Here is a 23,930-nt window from a genome sequence, read left to right on the forward strand (position 1 = left end):
TAAACGTGTAAAGCCCTTATGCCTGCATTCCTCAAACTGGGGGTCTCAACCCAAGGGGGTCGCAAGGCTATTGTGGGGAGGAGAGTCGGAGTATTGTCATCTTTGCTTCTGTGCTGCCTTCAGAGCTGGGTGGCTAGAGAGCATCTGTCCAGTTGCTCAGCTCTGAAGGCAGTGCAGAAATAAGGGTGGCAATATCGCAATGCGCCACCTACAATAGCCTTGCAGTTCCTTCTGGGTCAAGACCCCAGTTTGAGAAACACAGTATTCATCCGATGAAGTGAGCTGTAGCTCACGAAAGCTTATGCTCTAATAAATTTGTTAGTCTCTAAGGTGCCACAAGTACTCCTTTTCTTTTTCCCCTATAGTATAGTATATAGAGTAAAAGTACACAAAACACCAGATTTCCTGGTCCTTGACACGTTTTTCATGGCTATGAATTTGATAGGGCCCTAGTCACATCACAGACCCAGATCCCTCACCTAGGGATTCCCTGACAGGTGTCACCCTTGCTCCCCCGCATGCCAGTTGTGACAAGTTCCTGCTATATCCTTGCAAGACTTAGTTCTATTAAGTTTATGTTTTATCATGGGCTGGGACTGTATGTAAACTCTCTAGGGGGAATGTGACATGTGAAACCGGGGAGTTCAGAAGATTATATTGAAAATGGGCTAGACAGGTGTGGACAGTTGGGACAATACATTTCCTGGGAATACCTAGGGAAAGGTTAATGCAAATTCCCCAACTCTGGTTATGCAAAAACCCAGCCTTTTATGCCCTAAGGAGAGGGAGAGCATCTGCTGATTATCTGTTGCAGAAGGCCAAGATCAAAGGCATGAGTGGTATACAGAAACAGCTGATCTGCCCAGCCTGGTTCTGGATCTTTGTTGGATATGAACGTGTAACCACAGGAAAAACCCAGTTGTGGATTTTGAAGGACTGACACCTACCAGAGTCCTAGGTAGGAGTTGGGGAGTGACCTCTGGTAAGCTTTCTAGCATGCATGTAGGTTCTTTTATTGCTTTAATGTGCTTTCGCTAGAATGCTTTTACGTTAAGAATAAATGTGCTTGCTTAGCCGGAACTGGGTGGTAACTTACACTTCTGGGCAATACACCGGGCATAGCCTCTAAAGAGAAAGCAAAGCACCGACGCTGTCCTTTTAGGCAGACTGGCTTGCTGGGAATTTGACATGGTAAACCAGGGGACCATGTAGCCTTAAAATCCCTGGTTAGGAAGGAGTGAGACACGGGTCTCCACCCAAGAGACACGACAACTGGGAGCTGGAAGCCTCACATGGACCATGAACGGGGACTACTGGTGCAGCTATCCTGAAACTGTGACACCAGCGCCCCCTTACTGGGTACTCACCCTGCCAGGAGCTAAGTATGTCCCTCCTGAGCCCACTGCCGACCCACAGCTGGTGCCAAGTGCACCCCTTGCCCCCTGAGAAATGCTGCCTCAGACTCCCCTCCTCACCAAGTGCCCTGACCTCCTATTGGGCTTGACTTAGGGCCCAATCCTGCAAGTTCCCTGTTCTGAGAAGCAGAGCCAGTAACCCACCCTCAGCTCTGTATACACACAATGCCAAGGGAGGATGAATAGCTCCCCCCCGCCCCCCACCAGAATAGAGGAAGCAGGCTCCATTTCAAAGGTGTTTATTTACTGAAAATCAAAGAGCAACACAAGACAGGGCTTTAAAGTACAATGGGGAATAAAAGAGTCCTGCACAGGCTGGTTATTCAGGGTGGCTCGATCCTAAAACAGGGAGATGGGAGGGTTTCTCTCAAATAAGCCTTTTGTGAGATTATGCAGAACCCCTGATGGTAGGGATGGGTCCAAACTAGAGCCAACACCTGCCGGGTCAAATTCTGAGCCCCCTTTTGTGGTTTGAACCTGTCTCTATCGACTTTCCAGGACACTAATGTCATGTTCAACAGTGCAGAGAAACCAGAAGAGTTTTTGCCTCTGGAGCTCCTGCCGGTTGAAACAGCCTTCTGCATCTCTCCACACTTCTGTGACTCACCAGGTCCCTTGCAGTCTGGACTGAAGTCCTCTCCTTTTCTTCGTGTGTGATCATTCCTCTCTCCCTTTGCTAAAATGTTTGAACTGGGTGACTGCGTTACCAAACTTTCTAAAGGATTCTGGGACCCATTGTCTGCGACAGGCACTAGTCAGAAACCAGCCATGTGGTTTCAGAGTGAAAATGAGCAAGCGAGCAGGGCAGAGAGTGGCTGTTTCACAGGCACTGGGATAAATAGACCTGGGCAGTGGTGTCCCAGAGACAGCCTGGCTCTGGTGTAAAGAGGTTTTTGCCTCTGTTACATTGCACAAGGGGGCCCTGCGTCCCCTTGGAGCAGCTGTGGCAAACGCAGCAATTTGTGTGCCTTGATCACAGCCCTGGGTGTGAACTGTTCTGTCACAAGGCTGGCAGAACCCCTTGGCATGGATACACCATCCATCTTCACTGTGGAAATAAAACGCACCAGGGAAATCCTGCATTGGGAACCGATGGGTAGGGATGGCAGGGACATGAGGTGCTCCACATTGCAGCTCTCCGAGCCTCTCATGCTGGAAGATCAGTGCTGATAAGGGGTTCTTTGGGTCCAGTGCAATTTGTGGTGGGTTCTGAGCATTACCCGTAGCCTAGGGCTGCAAGAGAACTTGGCTTCTGCATCGTACTGGGGCAAAATGAGGATTTTAGTTGCCAGAGATATGGGTCTGAATGTTTACAGTGCAGCTCTGTGTGCTATGCGCACTGCATGTCCGTGTGCGTCTGTACCGTGTGGGTGTGTCTACACGCCTAAGCCTTTGTGTGCATCTGCATAGCTGAATATTTGTGTGTTTATGGCCAGGGTGCGCGCGCACACACGTGTCGGGTATGTGTGCATTGAGTGAGCCCATATACGGTACTGTGGGCATACATGTGTGCCCACGGTGTTTGTGTGGGTGCTCTAGCATGTGTATGCCTGCACATGCAGCTCAGGTAGAAAACTCGCAGCCCTCTGGGTCACGCAGCTCTTTTGTCAGCACTCACAAAACACACGTCACCTGTGCTCTGAGAATCAAGAAGAATCAGCTGCGTGAGTGTGTGCTCCAGAAACACTGTAAACACCTTCACTGTCGTGAGGGGGAGAGACGAGTTTCTGCCAGAGTTAGGCTGTGATCCAAAGGCCTGGGCCTGAGCTGTGAGTCTCTGAGGAGCTAATGAACAGGGACCATTCCCCCCTGCACATCTCAAAGTGAGGACGCTGCCAACCCTGGCTCAGGTTCTCGTCACGGCTGCTGCTGGTACTGGCCTTCTGTGGCAGTGAAAAAATCCTCAAGAACGCTCTTCATATACTCAAAGGTGGGGCGCTCCTCTGGGTTCTCCTTCCAGCAGTGCATCATCAGTCCATACAGCTCCTCTGGGCAGTTGTCGGGCTGAGGCATTCGGTAACCACGCTCCAAGTTCTGTATCACTTCTGGGTTAGTCATCCCTGTGGTCACAACACACAGCCCTGAATTAGGAACCAGCCAAGTCAGGGTGCAATTTACATACCACAGGGCTGGAAGCCCTTCCCCACAGCCTGTGATCCTGCACTCTTCCCTGCTGCACCTCTGACTGATCCAATCTGGGACTAAAGTAGTTGGACGTGTTCTGGGGGGTGCTGGGGCACAGGAGATGGATCCACCCCTAGACAGTGAGGGACCCTACTATTTTTCCAACTTTATGTGGCTGATGAAATATATTCGAATTAGGTCAAAACGGTCCTGCATTAGTAACCTAGAGCTCTACACAGAGTGAAACAGCACTGTGTGTACACACACACACATACACACACACAGAGACGCATGGCACGTGACCCCTTTCTGCTGATGCTGATGGGACTGGGTGTGCTGCTGTGAAGTCCTGACCTGGATAAGGGATCCGGCCATAGGTGACAATCTCAGTCAAGAGGATTCCAAATGACCAAACGTCAGACTTGATGGTGAACGTCCCATAATTAATGGCTTCTGGTGCTGTCCACTTAATGGGGAACTTGGCTCCTGAAATACGAAAGGGGATTTAAAAAAAAAAAAAGGTTAAGGCTGACCTGGGACCTTCCCTACCTGCCCTCATCACTTAGATTTATCCCCTTCCTTCCCCATCACTGCCCATCTCAGAGATGTATCAGCACACTCAATGTCTTTTGAGAGCCTCCCGGTGCCCTGGGCAGCCCATGCTCAGGGCAGCAATTGGGAGAGTGGTTGGTGGTTATTTCAATTCCCATCCCCACTCAGCTTGCTGGGGCAGGAAACACAGAATCCCCAGATCCAACCCCCCCAGCCACCCCTAGAAAATCTCTGACAATATTCACAGGAATCAAAGACCCCCCACAAAAGGCCCCTAACTGGATTCTACACTGGCACTGTCCAAGGTTTTATTATTTGGAAGCACTGTTCTCATTTGTCCAAACTGCAAGATTATGGGCAGTTTTATCCATTTCTACAGAAGCCACCATTCCAGCCATCAGTAAAGAAAAGCTTTAATCCAGGGGGTGCCTGAGCAGTGCCCTTGTCAAGGTGTTATGCCGGGTTTTTAGCTTGCAGACAGCTAACTACAAGCTAACTAACTATAGATCCCTGCACTGTTACATCAGGCTGGCTGATTCATTCCATGCTCCCAGCTTTCTACACTGGGCTCGTGCCAGGGTTTGTGACCCACACTCGCTACTGTCAGAGCCAATCCAGAACCAGCGATGGTCACAAGCTGGAAGGAGAAACTGAGAGGCCTAAAGGCCACAGGAAACCCGTGGAGACTGACTTTGTAACCAAGTGAAACAAACTGAAAGACACGCTCTTCTTCTCTGCGCAAAGTGTAAAGGTGTGGCCCCAAGCCAGCGCAAAAGCTGTGCCTATCCTTGGAGAAAGGAAGGAGAAGGTGGAAAGAGGGTCATATCTGAGCCAATGAATCACACAAGGACCCAGGATATAAAAACCTGCTTTGGCACTGAGAAAGATGCCCTAGACACATCTCACAGACCGCTGATGTGCAGACCTGGGCGTCATCTGCACATCTCATCACGGTTCCAGTTACTGAAACTGACCTGAGCGATGGAACCAGTGCGGGGGGGTCCCTGCCCAACCCTAGAACAGATGCCAACACTGGTCTTTTAGTGCTGGCTGTTCCTGCATGAGCCACCAGAGAGGGCTCTAATCCTACAGGACTGATGTGAGTTACAGGGCAATCAATGTCTGGAGGAGCAGCCCCTCTGCTCTAGAGAGGTTATAAATGTTTCCCACTGCTGCTCTCGCTGGCCTAGGAGGGCAGGGGGCAGCCAGGCTGTTCTCTCCATGTGTGTCTAGGTCCCTTACTGAAGAAAACAGTCGTGATCCCATAACCTGTAAAGGTCCTGCTCTCACCCTGGGAGGGGCTGCCTCTAGCCATCTAACCCCTCTCCCCCATGCCCCACAGAGCTCCTTGCACCCCATCCCACACAAGGAGGGGCTGTGTCCAGACCTCAAACCCCCTCTGCTCCCTGCTGAGCTCTCCCCACAGCCTACCATGAGTTGGGGGTTGTCTCTGCACCCCTGAATCCCTTTCCCTCGCACTTCAGTTATACCAGAACATTTGAGCAGAGCCTCCTGCCCATCCTGGCCGGATCTGGGAGACGCCAGCCTGTTTCTACCAGAGATGTTCTCTGGCGCACAATGCTCGGAGCATCCAGCTGCGGCAGCTCCGGGTCCCAGCTCACCTTTGCAGGACCCACCCCCCAGGCCCAGCTCAGGCTGCAGCATCATGTGTGGCTCGGGCTCACCAAAAGCTGCAAAGAGCTCAGATACACAGGGGCGACGGGTTGCTTGTGGTGGGCTCCCACTTCCTCGCTGGGCTGGGATGTTACTGCAAGGCTGTGGGTGTCTATATTCAGCCTGCTGCTGCTCTCTCCCCTTGCAGGAGGAGAGACACTGAGAGATGCATCAGGCCGGCATCTTGCCATGAGCTAGAGTTTCCAACGCTACATGGGCGGGTGGCGGGAGAAGAGGTTCACTGCAGCTCACCCTCTGTGCAAGGCATTCACGAGCAGTGATCAGTGCCTTGGCCGGTAACCGCGTGCATCCCTCAAACACTTTCCACAGCAGAGGAGCTCAACCTAGAGCCGCACGGTCTCACTGAAATGCAGCCGTCCAGGAGGTGGAGGGTAGTCATGTGGAGCAAAACCCTGACTCGCAAGAAGTGCCCTGGGGTCTTTAATTTCCATGCAGAGAAGAGGATTTCTAGATTTCCCCCCTCCTCCCAGATGACCCACCCAGGGTAAACGGCATGAAATCCTATTGCTGTCAATGGTAGATATTAGTCAGCTCTAGAGGGGTTTGAACTCACGGCTGCAGAAGCCTGTTTCAAACCTGGCCACCAGTGAATGCTCCTGTTTAGGAGGAGCTGGGGGGATTCCCCCACCCCTCCAGCTCGTCTAGATCCTCCTCCCAATCCTGCTCCCCCAGGGCAGAACTAGGGCGATCAGGGAGGTGTGAAATCCACCCCCCTCCTCTGATCAGCCAGCAGAGGAACGGTGCTGCAGGAGGGGGAAGTCAGCAGCAGCGAGGGGCTCCCTGGGGGCAGGAGACCCCCCTAAACTGGAACTGGAGGATCAGATTGAGAGAGAAGCTGGGGCAATTGTCCCTGCAACCTTTCACTGGGCACATCAAACACAACACCGCTGCCCTGCTGCAAGGGCCCATTCCAGCCTTGGGAGCTCTGTCCCTCTGCTGTCATGGCCCACACCTGCCCAGGGAACCTCACCACCCTGCTTCCCAGAGAGGGGCACCCCAGCTGGCAGGGTGGAGGGGGGGAGGTGGCGGACGCACCCTCCCGGGCTGTGTACTCATTGTCCTCGATGAGCCGAGCCAGCCCGAAGTCAGCGATCTTACAGCAGAGGGTCTCTGACACCAGGATGTTGGCAGCTCGCAGGTCGCGGTGGATGTAATTCTTCTCCTCAATGAAGGCCATTCCCTCTGCGATCTGGGGAGGTGGGGCACAGAGGGGCCGTTACACATGGCAGGGGAGACTGAGGCTCTGTTCCTGCAATCTGAGTTCCACCCCCACTGGTTGCCCTGGCCTCAGCTAGTCAAGCATCTCCTGCAGATCTCAGGGCCGGGGGCCGTGTGGTGGCAGGTGTGGGGGACAGAGGAGAAGGAAAGACACAAGGGGAAATTCCTGCTCCGCTGGATATGGGGGGTGGGAGGGTTACTGACAGTAAACATGAGGGAGTGATGGCCGCTGGAGCTAGCGCCAGGTGCAGGGCAAGCAGGTGCTGGACAAACTCCTTCCACCCCAATGCTACCCATGCCTCTCGGTTCTGACCAGCAGCCCCCTGCTGTTCTTGTCCTGCCGCCACCCCGCAGCTCTGCCGATGCCCCTCAATCCCGACGCGCAGCCCCCGCCACTGTCCAGCCCTCAGCCTCTCAGCACTCATCACTGCGCACTTCATGTAGGGTTCTGGTTGGATGGGCCCATCCATTCGCAGGGTATCAGGCTGAGACTCTCTCCCATCACTTGAGCACAAAGCCCTAGGGAACATTAACCCCCTGTGCCCCTGGAGACAGACTCTGCCAGCTTGTCCCCAGCCCGGCACCATCCCTACCCAGTTCCTACCTCCTGGCGCTCCCCCCCCTCACCTGTGCTGCCATATCCAGCAATTTGTTAATGGTGAGTCCGATTCCTTCGGGGGTCTTGAGAAAATCCACCAGGCTCCCTGCAACGGGACCAGCCCCAGTCAATGCCAGCCCTGCCCTGAGGGCAGCTCTCTTGGGAACCAGCTCAGCCACCCTCAGACCCATCACGAGAGTCTCTGTGAATCAGGGCAGGGCTTCTCAAAGGTGCGAGCCGATCCAAGGCCTCCATTTGACCTGGGTTGTTCAGACGGGAGCAGGGACTGATTTGCTAAAACATCACCTGGCCCAGTTGGATGAACAATGAGCCAGTGCAGGACCAGGCTGGGTTGGGTTGGGTTCACGGAGTGTGGAAGGAGGTTATTGCTCCCTTTGCTGGTTTGTCATCATGTGATTTCCCTCTGAACCCATGAGCTTGCCCCATATAAACCCCGCCCTCCCCCCCCACATTGTTCCACAATCAATTCACACACACAGGTAGTGGTGAGCTGGAGCCGGTTTGCACCGGTTTGCTAGAACCAGTTGTTAAATTTAGAAGCCCTTTTAGAACCGGTTGTTCCGCAGGGGACAACCACAGCGACAAACCGGTTCTAAAAGGGCTTCTAAATTTAACCGGCCAAAAGTGGCGCCTTAGGCACCGACTCCACGGGTGCTCCAGCCCTGGAGCCCCCAAGGGGAAAATCTGGTGGGTGCAGAGCCCCCACCAGCAGCTCCCTGCCCCACCCCCGGCCCACCTCCGCTCCACCTCTGAATGCCGCTCTGCTTCTCTGCCCCCCCCCAGGCTTCCCGCAAATCAGCTGTTCAGCGGGAAGCCGGGGGTGGGGGGGCTGAGAAGCAGGTGGAGGCTTCCCGCTTAGGCCCAGGGAGGCGGAGTGGAGGTGAGCTTGGGGGGGGGCGCAAGGGAACCGCTCCCCACCCCAGCTCCCCTCTGCCTCCCTCAGCCTGAGCGGGAAGCCGCTGCCTGCTTCTCAGCCCCCCCGGCTTCCCGCCAAACAGCTGATCTGTGGGGAGCTGGGGGGGGGTGGAGAAGCAGAGCAGGGCAGTGGGTTCAGGGGAGGAGGTGGAGCGGAGGTGAGGTGAGCTGGGGCCGGGCCTGGGGCAGGAAGCTGCCGGTGGGGGCTCTGCACCCACCAAATTTTCCCCGTGGGGGCTCCAGGGCTGGAGCACCCCCGGAGTCGGCACCTAAGGTGCCACTTTTGATGTGATCAGTGGGGGAGCGGCTGCTCCCCCTGCTCCCCCCCCAGCTACGCTCCCCCGACTCTAGGAGCCAGAGGGACCTGCCAGATGCTTCCTGGGAGCTGCCTCTGGGAGTCCCCACCTCACCCCCCGGCAGGTGCCTCTGGCTCTTAGGGGTGGGGTGGGCACCCACTACAGTGGCCCACAAGACTCTCCTGCCCAGTTCTGGGGGCAGTCAGGGGACAGGGGAGGGGGGTGGATGGGGCAGAGGTCCTGGGGGGCAGGGGTGAGCAACGACCCCCTCGTGGGGTGAGTAGGGAACAGGTTGTTAAGATTTTGGCAGCTCATCACTGTACACAAGCACCATGCAGTGTGAACCACCCCCATAACAACACACCTGGGACCCTCTGAGAAACATTCCCCCAAGGATCCCTAAAGCCCCCATCATCCCATGTGAGGATCATACTGAGAAATCAACTCCTGGCAAACTTCTTGAGCAACATGACCCAAGTCTAGAAATAGACCTGAACAACCCTGGAGTTGGCTCGGTTGCCTTGATCCCATCAGCCTTTCTGCTCAATAGCCAAACATAACAGACAGGCGCATTTCCTCTGGCAGAGCCGCCAGCTCTCAGAGGAAGGGAGCGTGACTCTGCCATGGAGCCGGCAAGACAGAAAAGGGCCATGCTGAACCCTCAGGATGTGTCCCTTGTGACTCTTGCTTAGCAGCCCTCTGAACTGAACTCCTGCCTTCTATGACACTCTTGCCAGGAAGCTCACAGCTCTGCTGAAGCTTGGCACGGAGTGGAGGCAAGCAGGAAAGGGAGAGCTGTCTGTAGGTCTCCGTCTCTCCCTATCCCATCCAACCGGCCTCCCTCCTCCTCTGCCAGGATTAGTTTGTCCAGGTTCACTGTTACACCCTCTGGATAATGGAGGTCGTGACCCGAACCCACTGCTCTTTGCTCTCAGAGCAGGCAAAGGAAATGAAAGGCTGCGTGAGACAATATGCAGCGCCAGCCGGCAGGACTAGAATAGCCCTAGCACCACGAGCCCAGGGTGGTTTCCTGTCTCATTAGTAATGAGACAGGGGAACGCCAGGCTCAGGGTCAGCTCTCCAAGGGAGTGGGGAGTTCAGATGAAGCCCAGGTCTAGGGAAAAAATCAGGACAGGGTATTTTAAGAGGCTTTGCAGTAACAGTGCCCCCCTTGGGGCCGCTTCCAACATGCAGTGCTCTGCAAACAACTAGCAGATAAGCGCAAAACCCTGTCATCCCTAGCTGACTGCCATCACCCCATGCTAAGGCTGGGGAAACTGAGGCACGGGGTGTTGGAGTGACTCACCCAAGGTCACACAGCGAGTAAGTGGCAGGGCTAGGAACAGAACCCAGGTGTCCTGGCTCCTGAGTCTGCTCTAATAGCTGGACCACACTTCTGCCCTATTCAGTCTCTCAGTGGAGCAGCTTTTGGTGGGGGGGGGTCACTGGGAATCGAGCAAGAGCCGTAAGCACCCCAAGATGAGCACAAGCCTGGAGGAAGGGATGGAAGCCTCTGGATGAGCCCATAGGGCTTTACCGGCCTCCCCCAGGCCTTGTTCTCTGCTCTGGGCTCCCCGCCGGTTCTTGCTGCAGATGCTCCACAGCTGAAACTCTCTGCTCAAAGCAGAAGGGTAGCAGGAGCTGCAGGAGTACCGGCTGATGGGTCTCCCCAAACTGACGGCAGCCCCTCAGCAGGCCGGGCTGGGCCTGGCTCCCCACCCTACAAGGCTCCTGGGGAGTGCACAGCTAGGGATGGCAGGGCAGCTCCTGGCGGGCTCACCTTTCTCCATGTACTCCGTGATGATGTAGATGGGCTCCTGGGTCACCACGGCATAGAGCCGCACCAGCTTGGCGTGCTGCAGGCTCTTCATGAGGTTGGCTTCTGCCAGGAAGGCGCTGGGGGACATGCTGCCCTGCTTCAGATTTTTAATGGCCACTTTGGTGTGACCGTTATAGTAACCTGCAGAGAGATGGGGCAGGGGGCAAGGAGGGAGAGGAGGCCCGTGTTACTGCAGTGAGTGGCTAGCATGATCCTCCTGCCACTACACTGTCAGCCTGGGGCCCAGCCGGCACTGTTGGGAGGAAGCTCACAACAGCGGGGACTTGGGTCCAATCCATCTCTGGTTTGACTCCATTGACTTGCCCTCCCGCAAGGAAGCTCACACAGCAGGGGTCCCATACAGCAGTGAGTGGGGGGCGCTGGAGACGCAAAGACCACTCAGCCCCTCCAGTCTATGTCCAGAGAGAAGAAACAGCAGGTACAAAGCAACTGTTGCAGATGGTGTCCACGGGGCACCGTGCGTGAGAGTTACACAGCTTCGTGATCTGCACTTACTCCCCTGGGGGGAATCTCTAGTCACATTTCAACCCGGGGGCAGGAGGGTCACTCATGGTTCTTGATCAACAAGAGAGAGGAACCCGCGGGGGTCTGACCTTTGACACCCTGCCATTCAGAGCCACAAGCTCCTGGACCGGGGTAGCTAGTGGGGTGCTGATCTCACCTCTTCCCCCCCACCCCTGTTCCCAACAGCCATCTCTGCCCATCTCCGGAGGGGCCCTCAGTCCTCACCCCCACCCTGCAAACCCCTCCTGGGCCAGGCTGCAGCAATGGAGCGCACAGGGGCCGGGCAGCCCAGCAGGGCCCATGCTACTGTCTGAACCAACGGTCAAGGGGACGCAGAGTGGGGAGGGCCCAAGAGAGAGAGAGGAGCTTGTGTCCATTGCAATGGCAGGTTCAATCCATGCATTATGGTGTTGCAACAGGACCCTCTGCCGCCCTGCACTGTGGCAACCCCTCCCTTCCGGCCAGGGGAGAGGACGCCAGCCACAGCGGGAGCTGCAGAGCCTTGCAGGGAGTTCCTTGCTGGCATGGGGAGGGACAGACAAGCTCAGTCACCAAGCCCGTTCTAGGTGTCTGAAGGAAGCCCCCGCCGCAAGGTGCCAGGGTGAGACAGGAGACTGCGCCCTCCTGCTCTCCCTCCAGCTGCCACAGCACCAGGCGGTTTCACGATTTGCTCTTTTTCTCACAGCGTAGCTCAGAGATGTGCCCTCGGAGCAGCAGCTGGTCCCAGATACCAGAGCGACAGCCACAACAAGGGCTTTTCTGATGCGCGTGATTCTTATCAGTGCGGTTCAAAACTGCCAACAGCTCCTATGCCAGGCGGGGCTCCTCATGCCCAGAACGCAGAGCCAGGCACTGGATGCACACACTCTCCACACCCCACCTGGGACCGGGCAGCCCAAACCCAAAGGAAGTTGGGTTCTCTGTCTGAGCACTGGGACCCAGTCCTGTCTCCACCAGTGGTTCTGGGCACCGGGGCATGAGGCCAGGGCGGGAGTGGAGTGGGAAGAGGCTGGGGAGACATTAAGCCTGATTGTCAGTTACTTGGTTGGGGCAGGAGTGGAAGGTGGGATAGAAGTGGCATTAAGACACCTTTGCGCTCCCCATATTCTGGGCGGTGCAGAGGTCTACCTAGCTCCTGGTGTAAGTTAGAGCAGCCTCTGGACTGCTCTAGCTTACGTTTTCCTTCCCTTTGGTCCCCGGGAAGCAAGTAATAGCTGCCAAGCAGTGTACTCCAGCCACGCCCTGATTCACCCTCTCTGCCAGGGGCTAGGTTAGGACCCTTATCCATCTCTATGCCAGCCGAGGGCTTTTCATCAGGGCAGTACAAAAGGCCTCAGGGGAAGGTCCATGAAGAGGAGGGGAGAGAAGCTAGGGAGTGCTGAGCAGATCCAGGGCCCACTCAGAGGGCGAGTTCAAGACTGAAGCCAGAACTCAGGTGCTTTGAGGTCCAGCTCCCACATGGCTCTGTGCTACCGTGTGCTGTCCTAGATTATTTGCCTGGCAGCCTTTGGACGCTGGATGAGAAATGCCCTCAGACAGGAAGCTCCACTGTCTGGGTAGTGCTGGCTGCTGTTTACCTAGAAATCCCTGGGCCACGATGAATTTCCCTTGAAAGCTGAAGTCCCTGGAGCACGACTGCCGTGGCCTAGCGGGGAGTGACACCCTGGGATTGCTCCCCCTGGAGTGTTAGCCAGACTGACCCCTGGGGTCATGCCCCCGGCAAACACCTCCTGGAGTGCCAGCCACCCTGCATGCCACAGGAGCACCGAGGCCGACGGGCCCTTTTTGCTAGTGCAGCCTCGCGAGAGCTGAGCTTTGCAGCTGCGCACTGGGGCAGGGGTTGCAGGCACTGGGCCAGAGCACCCGGGGCGAAAGAAGAAGGATGCAGGCCTGGCCTGCCTTGCTGGCCAGTGATAATGGCACCACCCCTCCCTTCCTCTTCTTGATAGCCAGTGGGGCCAGGGTTAGGGATGAGCCAAAAGTAAAGCAGCAGGCAGGGCAAGTAGAATCATAGAATCATAGAATCATAGAATATCAGGGTTGGAAGGGACCCCAGAAGGTCATCTAGTCCAACCCCCTGCTCAAAGCAGGACCAAGTCCCAGTTAAATCATCCCAGCCAGGGCTTTGTCAAGCCTGACCTTAAAAACCTCTAAGGAAGGAGATTCTACCACCTCCCTAGGTAACGCATTCCAGTGTTTCACCACCCTCTTAGTGAAAAAGTTTTTCCTAATATCCAATCTAAACCTCCCCCATTGCAACTTGAGACCATTACTCCTCGTTCTGTCATCTGCTACCATTGAGAACAGTCTAGAGCCATCCTCTTTGAAACCCCCTTTCAGGTAGTTGAAAGCAGCTATCAAATCCCCCCTCATTCTTCTCTTCTGCAGACTAAACAATCCCAGCTCCCTCAGCCTCTCCTCATAAGTCATGTGCTCTAGACCCCTAATCATTTTTGTTGCCCTTCGTTGTACTCTTTCCAATTTATCCACATCCTTCCTGTAGTGTGGGGCCCAAAACTGGACACAGTACTCCAGATGAGGCCTCACCAGTGTCGAATAGAGGGGAACGATCACGTCCCTCGATCTGCTCGCTATGCCCCTACTTATACAACCCAAAATGCCATTGGCCTTCTTGGCAACAAGGGCACACTGCTGACTCAAGTAGAGAGTGTGGGGGGAACCCAGCCACCTGGAGGGAACTGTGACCACCTTCCTCCCTGGCACCAAAGGCAGGGCCGGGTGAGACACGTCCTTCAGCAGGCCCTGTCCCCCCCTCCCTTTGCATCCCACGTGGGACGCAGCTGGGCCTCTGTCCAGTGTAGCTCGTCTGTGAGTGAGAAGCCAAAGGAAAGGGGAACAGACACCTGGGCTGGGCCTGCGAGCCAGTCTCTGGGCAAGTCTCCGCTCCCTTGTACTGCTGAGCCCCAAGGTCTGTTTCTGCCTCTTTTCACCCTGGGCCAGCCCGTCGCCCTGGCGGGAGCAGGAAGAAGCTGCACTGAGCTTGGGAGCTGGGCTCGTGAATCAGGGCTGGCTTTGTCCCTGGGAGGGACTGGCAGCCCCTATTTACCCACAGGACAGGCACAGCCCCGGGTTGGGGGAAGGGACAGCTTCCCCGCCATCCTGGTCCCCTGCCCATGGGCCTCAACCTATCCCACAGGCCAGTTCAGCGTGGGGGGTCCAGCCCCACTGTTCCAATCCCGCTGCACTGTGCCCAGGTGCAAATGACAGCATGAAGCACCGGGGAGCCAGGCCAAACCAGGCAATTAGCCAGGGGCAAAGAGCCATCCGTCGGGAATGATATTGGATCCCTACACACCCGGGCTGGAGTAGGACCAGCAACCTAGGAGTATCCTCTTACCAGACCCCTGAGCCTCCCTTCCCCACACCATCCTTTGCTGTGTAGGGCAGGAGTCCCCACTTCCATTAAACCCAGACACTCCTTCCAACCACAGCCCAGGCCCTGCCTGGCAGAGCCTGGCTAACCGTCCAGCACCCATCATCACTGCCCTGGGTGGCATCACGAGCCTGCCCCTCCCCAGGGTCTTCGTTCAGTTCCTGCCTTGCACCCCCCAGAAGAAAAAGTGCCCGAAGACGGTCCTGGAACAAGTCCTACCCCATCGCCTCCTCTCCCTTCTCCCGCTGGCCACAGCCCTGGGGAGAACTTCCTCGCAGGATGCAGATACAAGGAGAGGAGTTGAGTCAGCAATCAGGTGCCCCGAGGAACCGCAACCACAGTGCCAGTCGGATACAGGCAAGAGTGACAGCGGAAGGCAAAAGGGCAGAGAGCCAAGCAGGGGGCCTTCCTTCTGGGCCTCTCCTCAGTATTGCTAAATATACTGTAATAAACCCAGGGCCAGTAAGGAATGCCCCAGCTGTCACTATTCTGCACCCCCTGGGCACCAGCAAGGATGGACCCCTGATCCCCCTGCACCAAAAGCACAGGCCTGCTCGAGCTGCAGGAGACTCTCCATTCCCTACTGGCAGTATAGGGCCTATGACTCACAACCGATTAGTTTTGTTTCCAACCGGCAAAGGACAGCGGTGCTCATGCAGACTAGTCAGTTACAGTATTAAACCCATCCCCTAAATGTAACTGAGATCCATGTTTATTCACAATTTGACCTCATTGTTTGGAGGCTGGGGGTCCTGCTGTCCTCTCGCCACACCCGGTGACCCCTCCTCCAGCCCTTGGCTGAAGATGCCTGCAGGCAGCGTTTGGGAGCCTGTCAGGGCCATTCCTAAAAGCCAGCTGGAGAGGGATTCTGCACATAACCAGACATTGCCCTGGCCATGCCTGGGAGCCGAGCCCACCAGTGCCACTCCGCACCCAGTGACTGGCGTGCCTGTCAGCGTCACCCACCTCTTGGCCCGTGTCATGGCTGTTGCTTTACTCACCCATCCAGACCTCTCCGAACTGCCCCGCTCCCAGCTTTTCCACCAGCTTGAGAGTCTCCCGAGGCACCTCCCATTCGTCCTGCCACCAGGGCTTCTGCGGCTTCTGGTTCTGGCAGGGCTTGCCCAGACGGCTGCATAGTCCATCTGTATTGCCTGCAGGGCAAGGAGCAGGGGAGGCAAATCAAGGGGTAAACATGAGCCCACATGGAAGAGCAAAGGGGGCGCACGCAGGATGGGGCGAGGGAGTGCAGCCATGGCCAGGCACTACACGAGCTGCTTGTGCTATCAGTGACTCGTTACCAGCTTTTGCGGATCGATTTGTCCAGAGCGAAAACTCATTCGCCTTCACGAGAGGAGATGAAACACATCTCGGCCTCAGTGACAGACTGCACAGTTCCCCCGTCCCAGCCTCTCCCTGCAGGAGGCGTTGTGGGGTATGGGGTTTAGGCCCTGACTCTGGGGCAGTCCACAGCTCCTGGCACCCCAGCCTCTCCCTGCAGGCTGCACTGTGGGGCACGGGGTCCGAAAACTGTTGTGTGTGTCCATGGGAGGTGGAACCGCAGTGGTTCCTGCGGTGATAAGTGGAAGTTTCAGTGCCCACCTTCCCTTGACCTCTCCTCGCAGCGCTCGGGGCCTTACGTGTGTAATGCTCCACCAGCTCGTGCAGGCTGCTGAAGGTGACGCGAGGGGAGATGTAGTACCCCCCTTTGTCCATGTTCCGGATCTTGTAGTGCTTCACCATCTCGCCTTGGTTTTGGTCGAAGTCCCTCACTGATAAGGAGAAGGAACCTAGCGAGGCCAACATGAAACAAGGAATGAGGCTGCTGTGGGCTTGGTCTCCTTTTCTCCCCTTGAAGACTCCTGCCCCACAATTCCTGCTTCCCTGCCCACCCTCCCCTAGGGGACTCCCGGAGCAAACCTGGACCGTGCCAGGCACCGGCAGAGGTGCACCAACATGCCGAAAGAGATGGCTTCTCTTCAGGCCACTGCTGAGTCCATCGGAGAGATGCCAGGGAATGTTGGCCATAAAAGGTCAAATCCTTCTCCCACAACTGTCACCACAGCACCAAAACTGGCATAAGACAGTCTTGAGCTCTGGGCTGTTTGTATCATCCCCATAGCCAGGGTAAGATAGTGCAGAATGGCAAGTATCTGCCCCTCTGCTTTATAACCTGAGCAGCTGAATGCCAGAAGGAGGGGAGCATCCCCACACACAGCCCAGGTGTGCAAACACGCACACACACCCATATAGGAAAAAGAGTGGTACAGTTGCTGGTTTGCTGGGAGGAAGCCCACTGCCAGAGGCCCAGCTGGCACTGTCAGGGCACTGCTATGGGGAAGCTCATGCTGACAGTAGCCTTAGTGGTACAATCAGGCTAGTAAAGAATTGGATTGCCCGTAGAGTAGCAGATGGAGTTTGCACTGTGCATTCAGAGCACCAGGCAGGCTCAGAGGTGCCAGACACGGGCATCCGCCCTGGCCCTCCGCTCACTGGCCGCAGGTTACCTTTGGTGGATTCGCTCTCCCGGATCAGGAAGGAGCCATGCGTGTTCCCAGAGGCCAGGAGCTGTCGCTCAGCGTCCTTCCTGCTGAGGTTTTTGAAGAACCAGCTGCATGGACCAAGACAGAGTTAGTGTCACGCTGGCTTGTGCTCCCCTACCCCGCTGCCTGCCCCCACACCAGCAGAGACCCAACCAAAGATGCCTCACTGTGCCCACTAGGAGGACAGGAATCCGGGATCCATTGGGGCTCACGTTGCCCAGTCTCCTCCCCCCTAAGACTGGGGGCATGTTTCCTAGTACTGTAGCCAGGCTCAGGGCAAATATGGCCAGGGCTGAGACTTCCCTCTGGGGGCATGGGCTGGGGGGGAGAATATTGAACCCAGACGATACATCCACTCACGGTTCCGGCTCCAGGCTGTTCACCCTGGCGACGAAGTTATAAGGAATGTACCCTTCCTGGCCAGTGGTGAGCGACTGGGCCTTCCACCACTCCCCACTCCTGAAACGAGACCAGAAGACAGGCCAACATCAGCCCCCCAGTCCTGCTAGGGAGGGGCGTTTCCGCTGGCACAGCGGTCTTGGTAGAAAGAGGCCAGTGGGGCCTCAGACTGGCATGGGGAAGATGCTCCCAGCTGGCTGGGAAGGTGGCAGACTGCCTGGTGATGCTGGCTCATTTGAGGGTCGTCCCGCCCCCACTTCTTACCTTATTGTCCAATGGGTGCTTCCCTCTCACTTGTAGCTTATTGCTAGATGCAGCCACATCCCCTTCTCCCTCCCCAAGGCAGGAGTGCAGGGTGCTGAGGGCCCTGCCTGCCTCCAGATCTGGGGTCCCACCAGGAAACTGCAGGCAATCAGGACCCCTCCCAAGCAGGTGCTTGTCCAGCAGCACTGACCGACCCATGAGCCTGCAAGGCTGGATGGAGAGAGCATGCTCCAAGTGGCTCTCCAATGCATGGCTTAGCGTGAGTGGGGAAAAGGCAACAGACTTACTCCTCCAGAAGTCGGAGCGTCTCCCCCTTCTGGAGCCCCAGGTCGCCATCATGAGTTGGTTCATAGTCATACAAAACTACCACTAGTTTATCTGGAAAGAAAAGCAAGAGATCTCTTTAGAGATGGCTGAACAGAGGCGAGGTGTATCAGGGGTCTGACAGTGACCTGTGGAGCCTTTCACCACCAGGATGCTAGTTTGGCCCCAGCTCCTGTCAATTAGCTTTTTCCACCTGATGACTGTTTGGGGGCTTACATGAAATGAGTTTGACAGGGCTCAACCCAGCGTCCAATGAGCGCTAACTGGAAGTCTCTGCAGAATGGTTGTAAAGGCTGGAGCCCGAGAGGTGGCCCCTCTGGGTCAGAGTGGAAGAAGCCCGTGGTTGGGGGCAGAACTGGGGGGAATTCAGAATTTCTGTCCTGTGGGAAATGCCAAGAATTCAAAATAGGGTTCTGCCCTGAATCAGGAGGAAAAGTTGAAATGGCCAGAACTTTCCCTCAAACAATATATTCCACAAATCTTTCATTTTAGCCTTAGGGAAGCGTTCAATTTTGGCACTGATCCTTTTTACTGTTACGTTTTATTCTATTATGAATGTGATCATTTCCCACAAAAAAAGGTCAATGAAATGAACCCGTTCCTGCGAAAGGGTTTGATTTTGTACAATCAGCGTTTGCCGATGGCGAACGCATCTGCTGGAACATTTTCAACCTGCCCCAGGAAGGGGTAAAATTTGCACTGGGGCTGTGTGCACAAGAGAGGACTCCAGGCCCCATGGGCTGTTGATCAGGCACTGTCCAAGAGCACTCAGTTTAGATCCACACAAGCTAGAGGGAGCACTGAGAGGGGAAGAAAAGCAAAGAGAGTGAGAGGAAGAGGAAGAGGAGGAGGAAGAGGACGGGCTCAACTCTCCCCTGCACTGCGCATTACATGGTCTATTACACCCGTGCAAAGTGGGAGTAAAAATTCTATACTCCTTTTGCTCTTGTTCCACTAGCTGGGACTAACTTATTTGCACAGAACCCGCTAGTGACTCAGAGTCTGGGCAGCTTCCCCAGGACCGGAGACCCTTTTTCCCCTAGCATTCTGGTCTGCGGGTACCAACCTTGCATAGGAGAGCAGGGCGGAGAAGGCATTTCATAGGACACCAAAGGATCACGCACCTCGGAGCCATTGTATGTCAGCCTCTGGAGGGAAGAAAAGAGACCAGAGTGAAGGGGATTTCTCTGATTTTCTCTTCTAGAAGGAACTCCCACCCCCGCACCCAGTTTCTTCCAGTCTCCCCCTCATACCGTCCTCTCAGATTCACTTCCTCCCCAGCAGGGCGTTACCAAGGGCTTCCCCTTCCATCTTCCTGAGTGAGGAGTTTCTCTGTGCTTTGGGTTCACAGGGCCCTCCTTAGCTATACAAGACCCCAAACGCTCGGCACTGTGGAGCTGCTGCAAGTCTTAAATATGGCCTCAAGTATGGCCATTTCCTCCAGCAATGCCAGTCCGAAAGGGCAAGATCCCTATGAAAGGCCCCATCCCCCACCCGATACTGTGATGAGAGGCGAGCTCTCCCCCATCTCCCTCACCTGGGATTTACTAGCTGGGTCTATGGGGTAATTGCAGTGCTCACAGATGTCAATATTCTCGATCCAGTCTTCGTCATAATCAGAACTGCAGCAACAGCCCATGGTCCCTGCAGGAAGAGGGGGACAAGAGCCAGAGGCTGTGAAAAGGGAAGGTCCAGGTCTTCATTCCTCACCCAGAGGGACCTGAACATCCAGGCACAAACCAAATGCAAATGGGCCCATCCCTGGAATGCAAGCGACAGTCTCCCCACAAGTAACAGGTGGGGTTGGAATCCAGTCTCCTCCCTGGTTCTAAAGGAGGCCTCAATAGCATCAGAGGGCAGGGAAGAACTAGATGCTGGCTCCTCCATAGGCACAGGGCTCAGTTGTGGGGCTGAGGCATAGCATGGGGCCATCCCTGACCAGGGGGCGTTTAAGGAGGAAATATGCCTCTGGGCCTCCCATCCCTTTCTAGGTTGATGTGTGGTCTTCAGTTGTCACTCAGTGCTTAAGGTACTTGCAAGAGCTCTCCTATGCATAACAACAAGAGCTTCCCAGTGCGGCACCCAGCCTCTCTTTCTGGGACGTTCAGCCCTTAAAGGCACAGGCCACTTCCACAATATGTCTCCCCCACTCCCTCCCCCCGCCATGAGGAGCAGTCTCTCAAACTCTCCAGAGCATGACTGTGACCAGCCCTCCTGCAGAATGTGCAAAGGGCTGGGAGAGTCTGTACGTGAGTGACAGCTACCATCGTGGCTGGGGAATTAAACCCAGGACCTCCAAAGCTAAAAGCATGAGTCTTTACAGCTTGAGCTAAAGAGACAACCTCTATAGCAGGTGGCTGCATGGACTCTCAGCCTCTGTGCATCCAGCACAGAGGGGGACAGCATTGACTGGTGGGTTACATGCATGCCCCATACTCTCACATGCAGTAATTAGCTCCGTCTGTCTGAGGAGTGGAGGGGAGTTAATCAATGGTAATATCCTCTTACATTTCAACTGCACGTCCCATCCCACGCAAGGCAAAGTGCTTTACAGACATCACAGCTTGAGATATTAACTGCGTATTCACTACTTCACCTGCCACCGCAGAAACGCAGCCATCTCTGGGATGGAATACAGCCGCCATTTATCAGACCACAGCAACATTGCACAAGAGTTTAGGATAGGAGTGATGGAGCTGGGATTGCAAAGGGAATTGAGGGAGGCGGAACGTAATGATCTACACTGGAATCTGGCCAGGACATTGGGAGAAACACCCCTGATCATGCAATCAACACGATCGACTCTTTAATTACCCTAAGCAAGCAGGTCCTTGGTGTTATGCCTAAATACAGCACAACAGGGTCCTTAACGCTATGCCAAGCCATTGGCTCAAAGGTGAACAGACTCGGCCTCCTAAAGAACCAGGGTCATTTTCGGTCCCCCTCCAGGTACTGAGCTAGTTAAACCCTGGAGATCGCACAGAAATCACAGCCCCAAGGGGCACAGCTGCAGATTAGCCCCCGGTAACTGTCTGCCATTCAAAGGATCGATGCTGATGCAGAGAGCAGTTTATGAACTCCAACCATTCAGCCCTTGAGAAGCCCATTCCCCATAAAGGAACAAGACCTGGGAAGACAGAACAAGACAAGCTGCCCCAGCCAGCAGAACCAACTAAAGTGCCCAACCTTGGGAATTTGCATCTTCATCCCCTCTCTCAGGGGCCTGATCCTTGCATGCTACTCTCATCGGCGTCCCTGCAGAGCACAGACAATACACAGGCCCGGTGTGAGCTTCACATTCTCTCTGCTGGGGTGACCCCGCTGCTTCATTCGCTCCCATTTTCAGCTTCCTCATCTGCTAAGGACAGATGAGAGTTACTAGCGGGGGCATTGTTTGTTCCCAGGCTGTACTCCAAGTCCTTCTGCCCTTTGGGACAAGTTTTCAGCCAAGGCCATGACTTTTGGATGGCTCCTTTTTTTCAGGAGCCCAACTTGAGACCCCGGAGGCGTGATTTTCAGAGGTGCAGAGCACCCGCCACTCTCAACGGTTTCAACTTGCATGACCGGTTCCCCGTAATAAAGAATCAGCCAAAGGGAACAGCAAACAGACTAACCTGGGCCCGGTGTTTGACCCACAAACGCTGAAGTGCTCCTGTACTGGCACATCCAAGAGTGTGGGTGGCACATACATACAAACATGTGGGATGTGCAAAACAGCAGGCGGGGGTGTCAGGGACGAGCAGGCAAACGTGGGCCTTGCCGGCGGAAAGCCCCCTTTTTGCGTTAGCTGCACAAACCACCTGGAAAGCATAGCTCTCCCACAAACACTGAGCACAGCATAAATCAGGGTGGGGAAAGCCACCCGGTGAGTCAGTCTGGAAAGGTTAGCCCACAGCCACGGAAAAGCCTGGCTTAGGGCATCTCCCTCCTCGGCCTCCCTCGTCATCGGTCTGCCCCGCACAGCATCGAGCAGCCCCAACTCCCCTTGAAATCCGTGAAGGGGGAGAGAACCCCGAACTCACAGGCGCTGGGCCCTAGTGATTTGGTGCTGAGGGGCCTTGCCTGTCTCTAAGGCTTTACATTTAATTGTGACGGTGTCAGGTCCTGGAGAAACGCGGAAGCTAAAATGAGAGGTGGCTCTTTTAATAGCAACTGTCAGCTTCATTCATTTCAGGTGGTCGTGTAATGGGTGCTGCAGGGGGAGAGCCCCGCGGCATACAACTCCCCCATGCCTGCAACGGCCTGGTAATGTTCTCTGGGGATAGGAAATGATGGCCCAGAGAAACTAAGTGACTTGCCAGAGGTCACACAGGGCATCTGTGGCAGAGCAGGGAATCAAATCTATGTCTCCCTAGTCCTAAGTTAGTGCCCTAACCACAAGAGCCGCCTTTCTCTCTCAGTGCTTGCACCTTGTGGTACCATTTGCACCTTTCATATAACCTTGTCTCTAGTGATATGAGAACCTCTCCTCTTGCCCCCTGGAACAGCCTGCCTGTATCTCACCATTTCATCAACTCACCATATGTTTTCCATTCCTCCTCTGAACACATATCGTTTAGCCCTGGCTCCTGCGCCTTGATTTCCTTCTCCCTCAGCTTTAATTTGAAAAGGACAAAGTCCTCTTAAAGCTAGTCAGGGTATGTCTACACTGCCCACATTACAGCGCGACCGCAGCACTGTGACGTGGGCAGGGTCGACGCGCTTTATCGCTGGGGGAGAGCTCTCCTGACGATAAAAACCCCCCACCCCGGATAAGCGGTGGCAGCTTTATCACCGGGAGTGCGTCTCCCAGCGATAAAGCGCTGTCTATACCAGTGCTTTTCAGCGCTAAGGGCTTGTCCACACTGGCACTTTACAGCGCTACAACTTTCTTGCTCAGGGGTGTGAAAAAACACCCCCATGAGCGCAGCAAGTTTCAGCGCTGTAAAGCGCCAGTGTAGACCGTGCCCCAGCGCTGGGAGCTATTCCCCTCCTGGAGGTGGTTTTTTTTATCTCTCAGCGCTAGTGCTGCGACTACACAAGCCATGTTAAAGTGGCAGCACTTTAATGTTGCCAGTGAAGACGTGCCCTAAAACTTTTGTCGCTCGGGGGGGGGTGTTTTTTCCACGCCCCTGAATGACAAAAGTTTTAGCGCTGAAAGTGGCAGCGTAGACACAGCCATAGTTTGTAAGAATGAGTTCACAGCAGTAGCAGGTAATACACCAGCCCCTGAGCCCCCCCGACATTTGGTATAGTGTGAAACGCACGAAGGGAACAAGCTGAGAAGCTTGATTCTCCACATCAACCAATGTGATATATGCCATCATGTGCCAGCAATGCCCCTCTGCCATGTACATTGGCCAAACCGGACAGTCTCTACGCAAAAGAATAAATGGACACAAATCAGACATCAAGAATTGTAACATTCAAAAACCAGTAGGAGAGCACTTCAATCTCCCTGGACACTTAATAGCAGACTTAAAAATGGCCAGTTTTCAACAAAAAAACTTCAAAAACAGACTCCAACGAGAAACTGCAGAACTGGAATTAATTTGCAAACTGGACACCATCAAATTAGTCTTGAATAAAGACTGGGAGTGGATGGGTCACTACAAAAAGTAATTTTCCCTCTGCTAATATTCACACGTTCTTGTCAACTGTTGGAAATCAAGGATGTCCACCTTGATTGCACTGACCTCGTTAGCACTACAAAAGTAATTTTCCCACTCTTGATATTCGCCCCTTCTTGTCAACTGTTGAGAATAGGCCACTTCCACCTTAATTGAATTGGCCTCATTAGCACTGACCCCCCCACTTGGTAAGGCAACTCCCATCTTTTTATATGCTGT

General features: G+C 54.9%; 1 protein-coding gene across 2 annotated transcripts in view; it reads right to left on the reverse strand.

Moving 5' to 3' along the window:
• Nucleotides 1-1,638: 1,638 nt before the first annotated feature.
• The window catches only part of LCK (LCK proto-oncogene, Src family tyrosine kinase), a 31,936-nt gene continuing 9,644 nt past the window's right edge, over nt 1,639-23,930 (reverse strand). For both annotated transcript variants that reach the window (XM_043505948.1, XM_038377782.2), the window contains exons 2-13: nt 19,640-19,746; nt 19,169-19,250; nt 18,066-18,156; nt 17,476-17,574; nt 17,080-17,183; nt 16,213-16,362; nt 15,574-15,726; nt 10,615-10,794; nt 7,632-7,708; nt 6,822-6,975; nt 3,894-4,025; nt 1,639-3,475 (exon numbers count right to left, since the gene is read on the reverse strand). In XM_043505948.1, coding sequence (XP_043361883.1) covers nt 3,273-3,475; nt 3,894-4,025; nt 6,822-6,975; nt 7,632-7,708; nt 10,615-10,794; nt 15,574-15,726; nt 16,213-16,362; nt 17,080-17,183; nt 17,476-17,574; nt 18,066-18,156; nt 19,169-19,250; nt 19,640-19,741 — 1,527 coding nt within the window. In that variant the 5' untranslated portion in view covers nt 19,742-19,746 and the 3' untranslated portion in view covers nt 1,639-3,272. The remainder of the gene's footprint in view (nt 3,476-3,893; nt 4,026-6,821; nt 6,976-7,631; nt 7,709-10,614; nt 10,795-15,573; nt 15,727-16,212; nt 16,363-17,079; nt 17,184-17,475; nt 17,575-18,065; nt 18,157-19,168; nt 19,251-19,639; nt 19,747-23,930) is intronic.

Source organism: Dermochelys coriacea, chromosome 19, assembly GCF_009764565.3.
Source record: "Dermochelys coriacea isolate rDerCor1 chromosome 19, rDerCor1.pri.v4, whole genome shotgun sequence".
Lineage (NCBI taxonomy): Eukaryota > Metazoa > Chordata > Testudines > Dermochelyidae > Dermochelys > Dermochelys coriacea.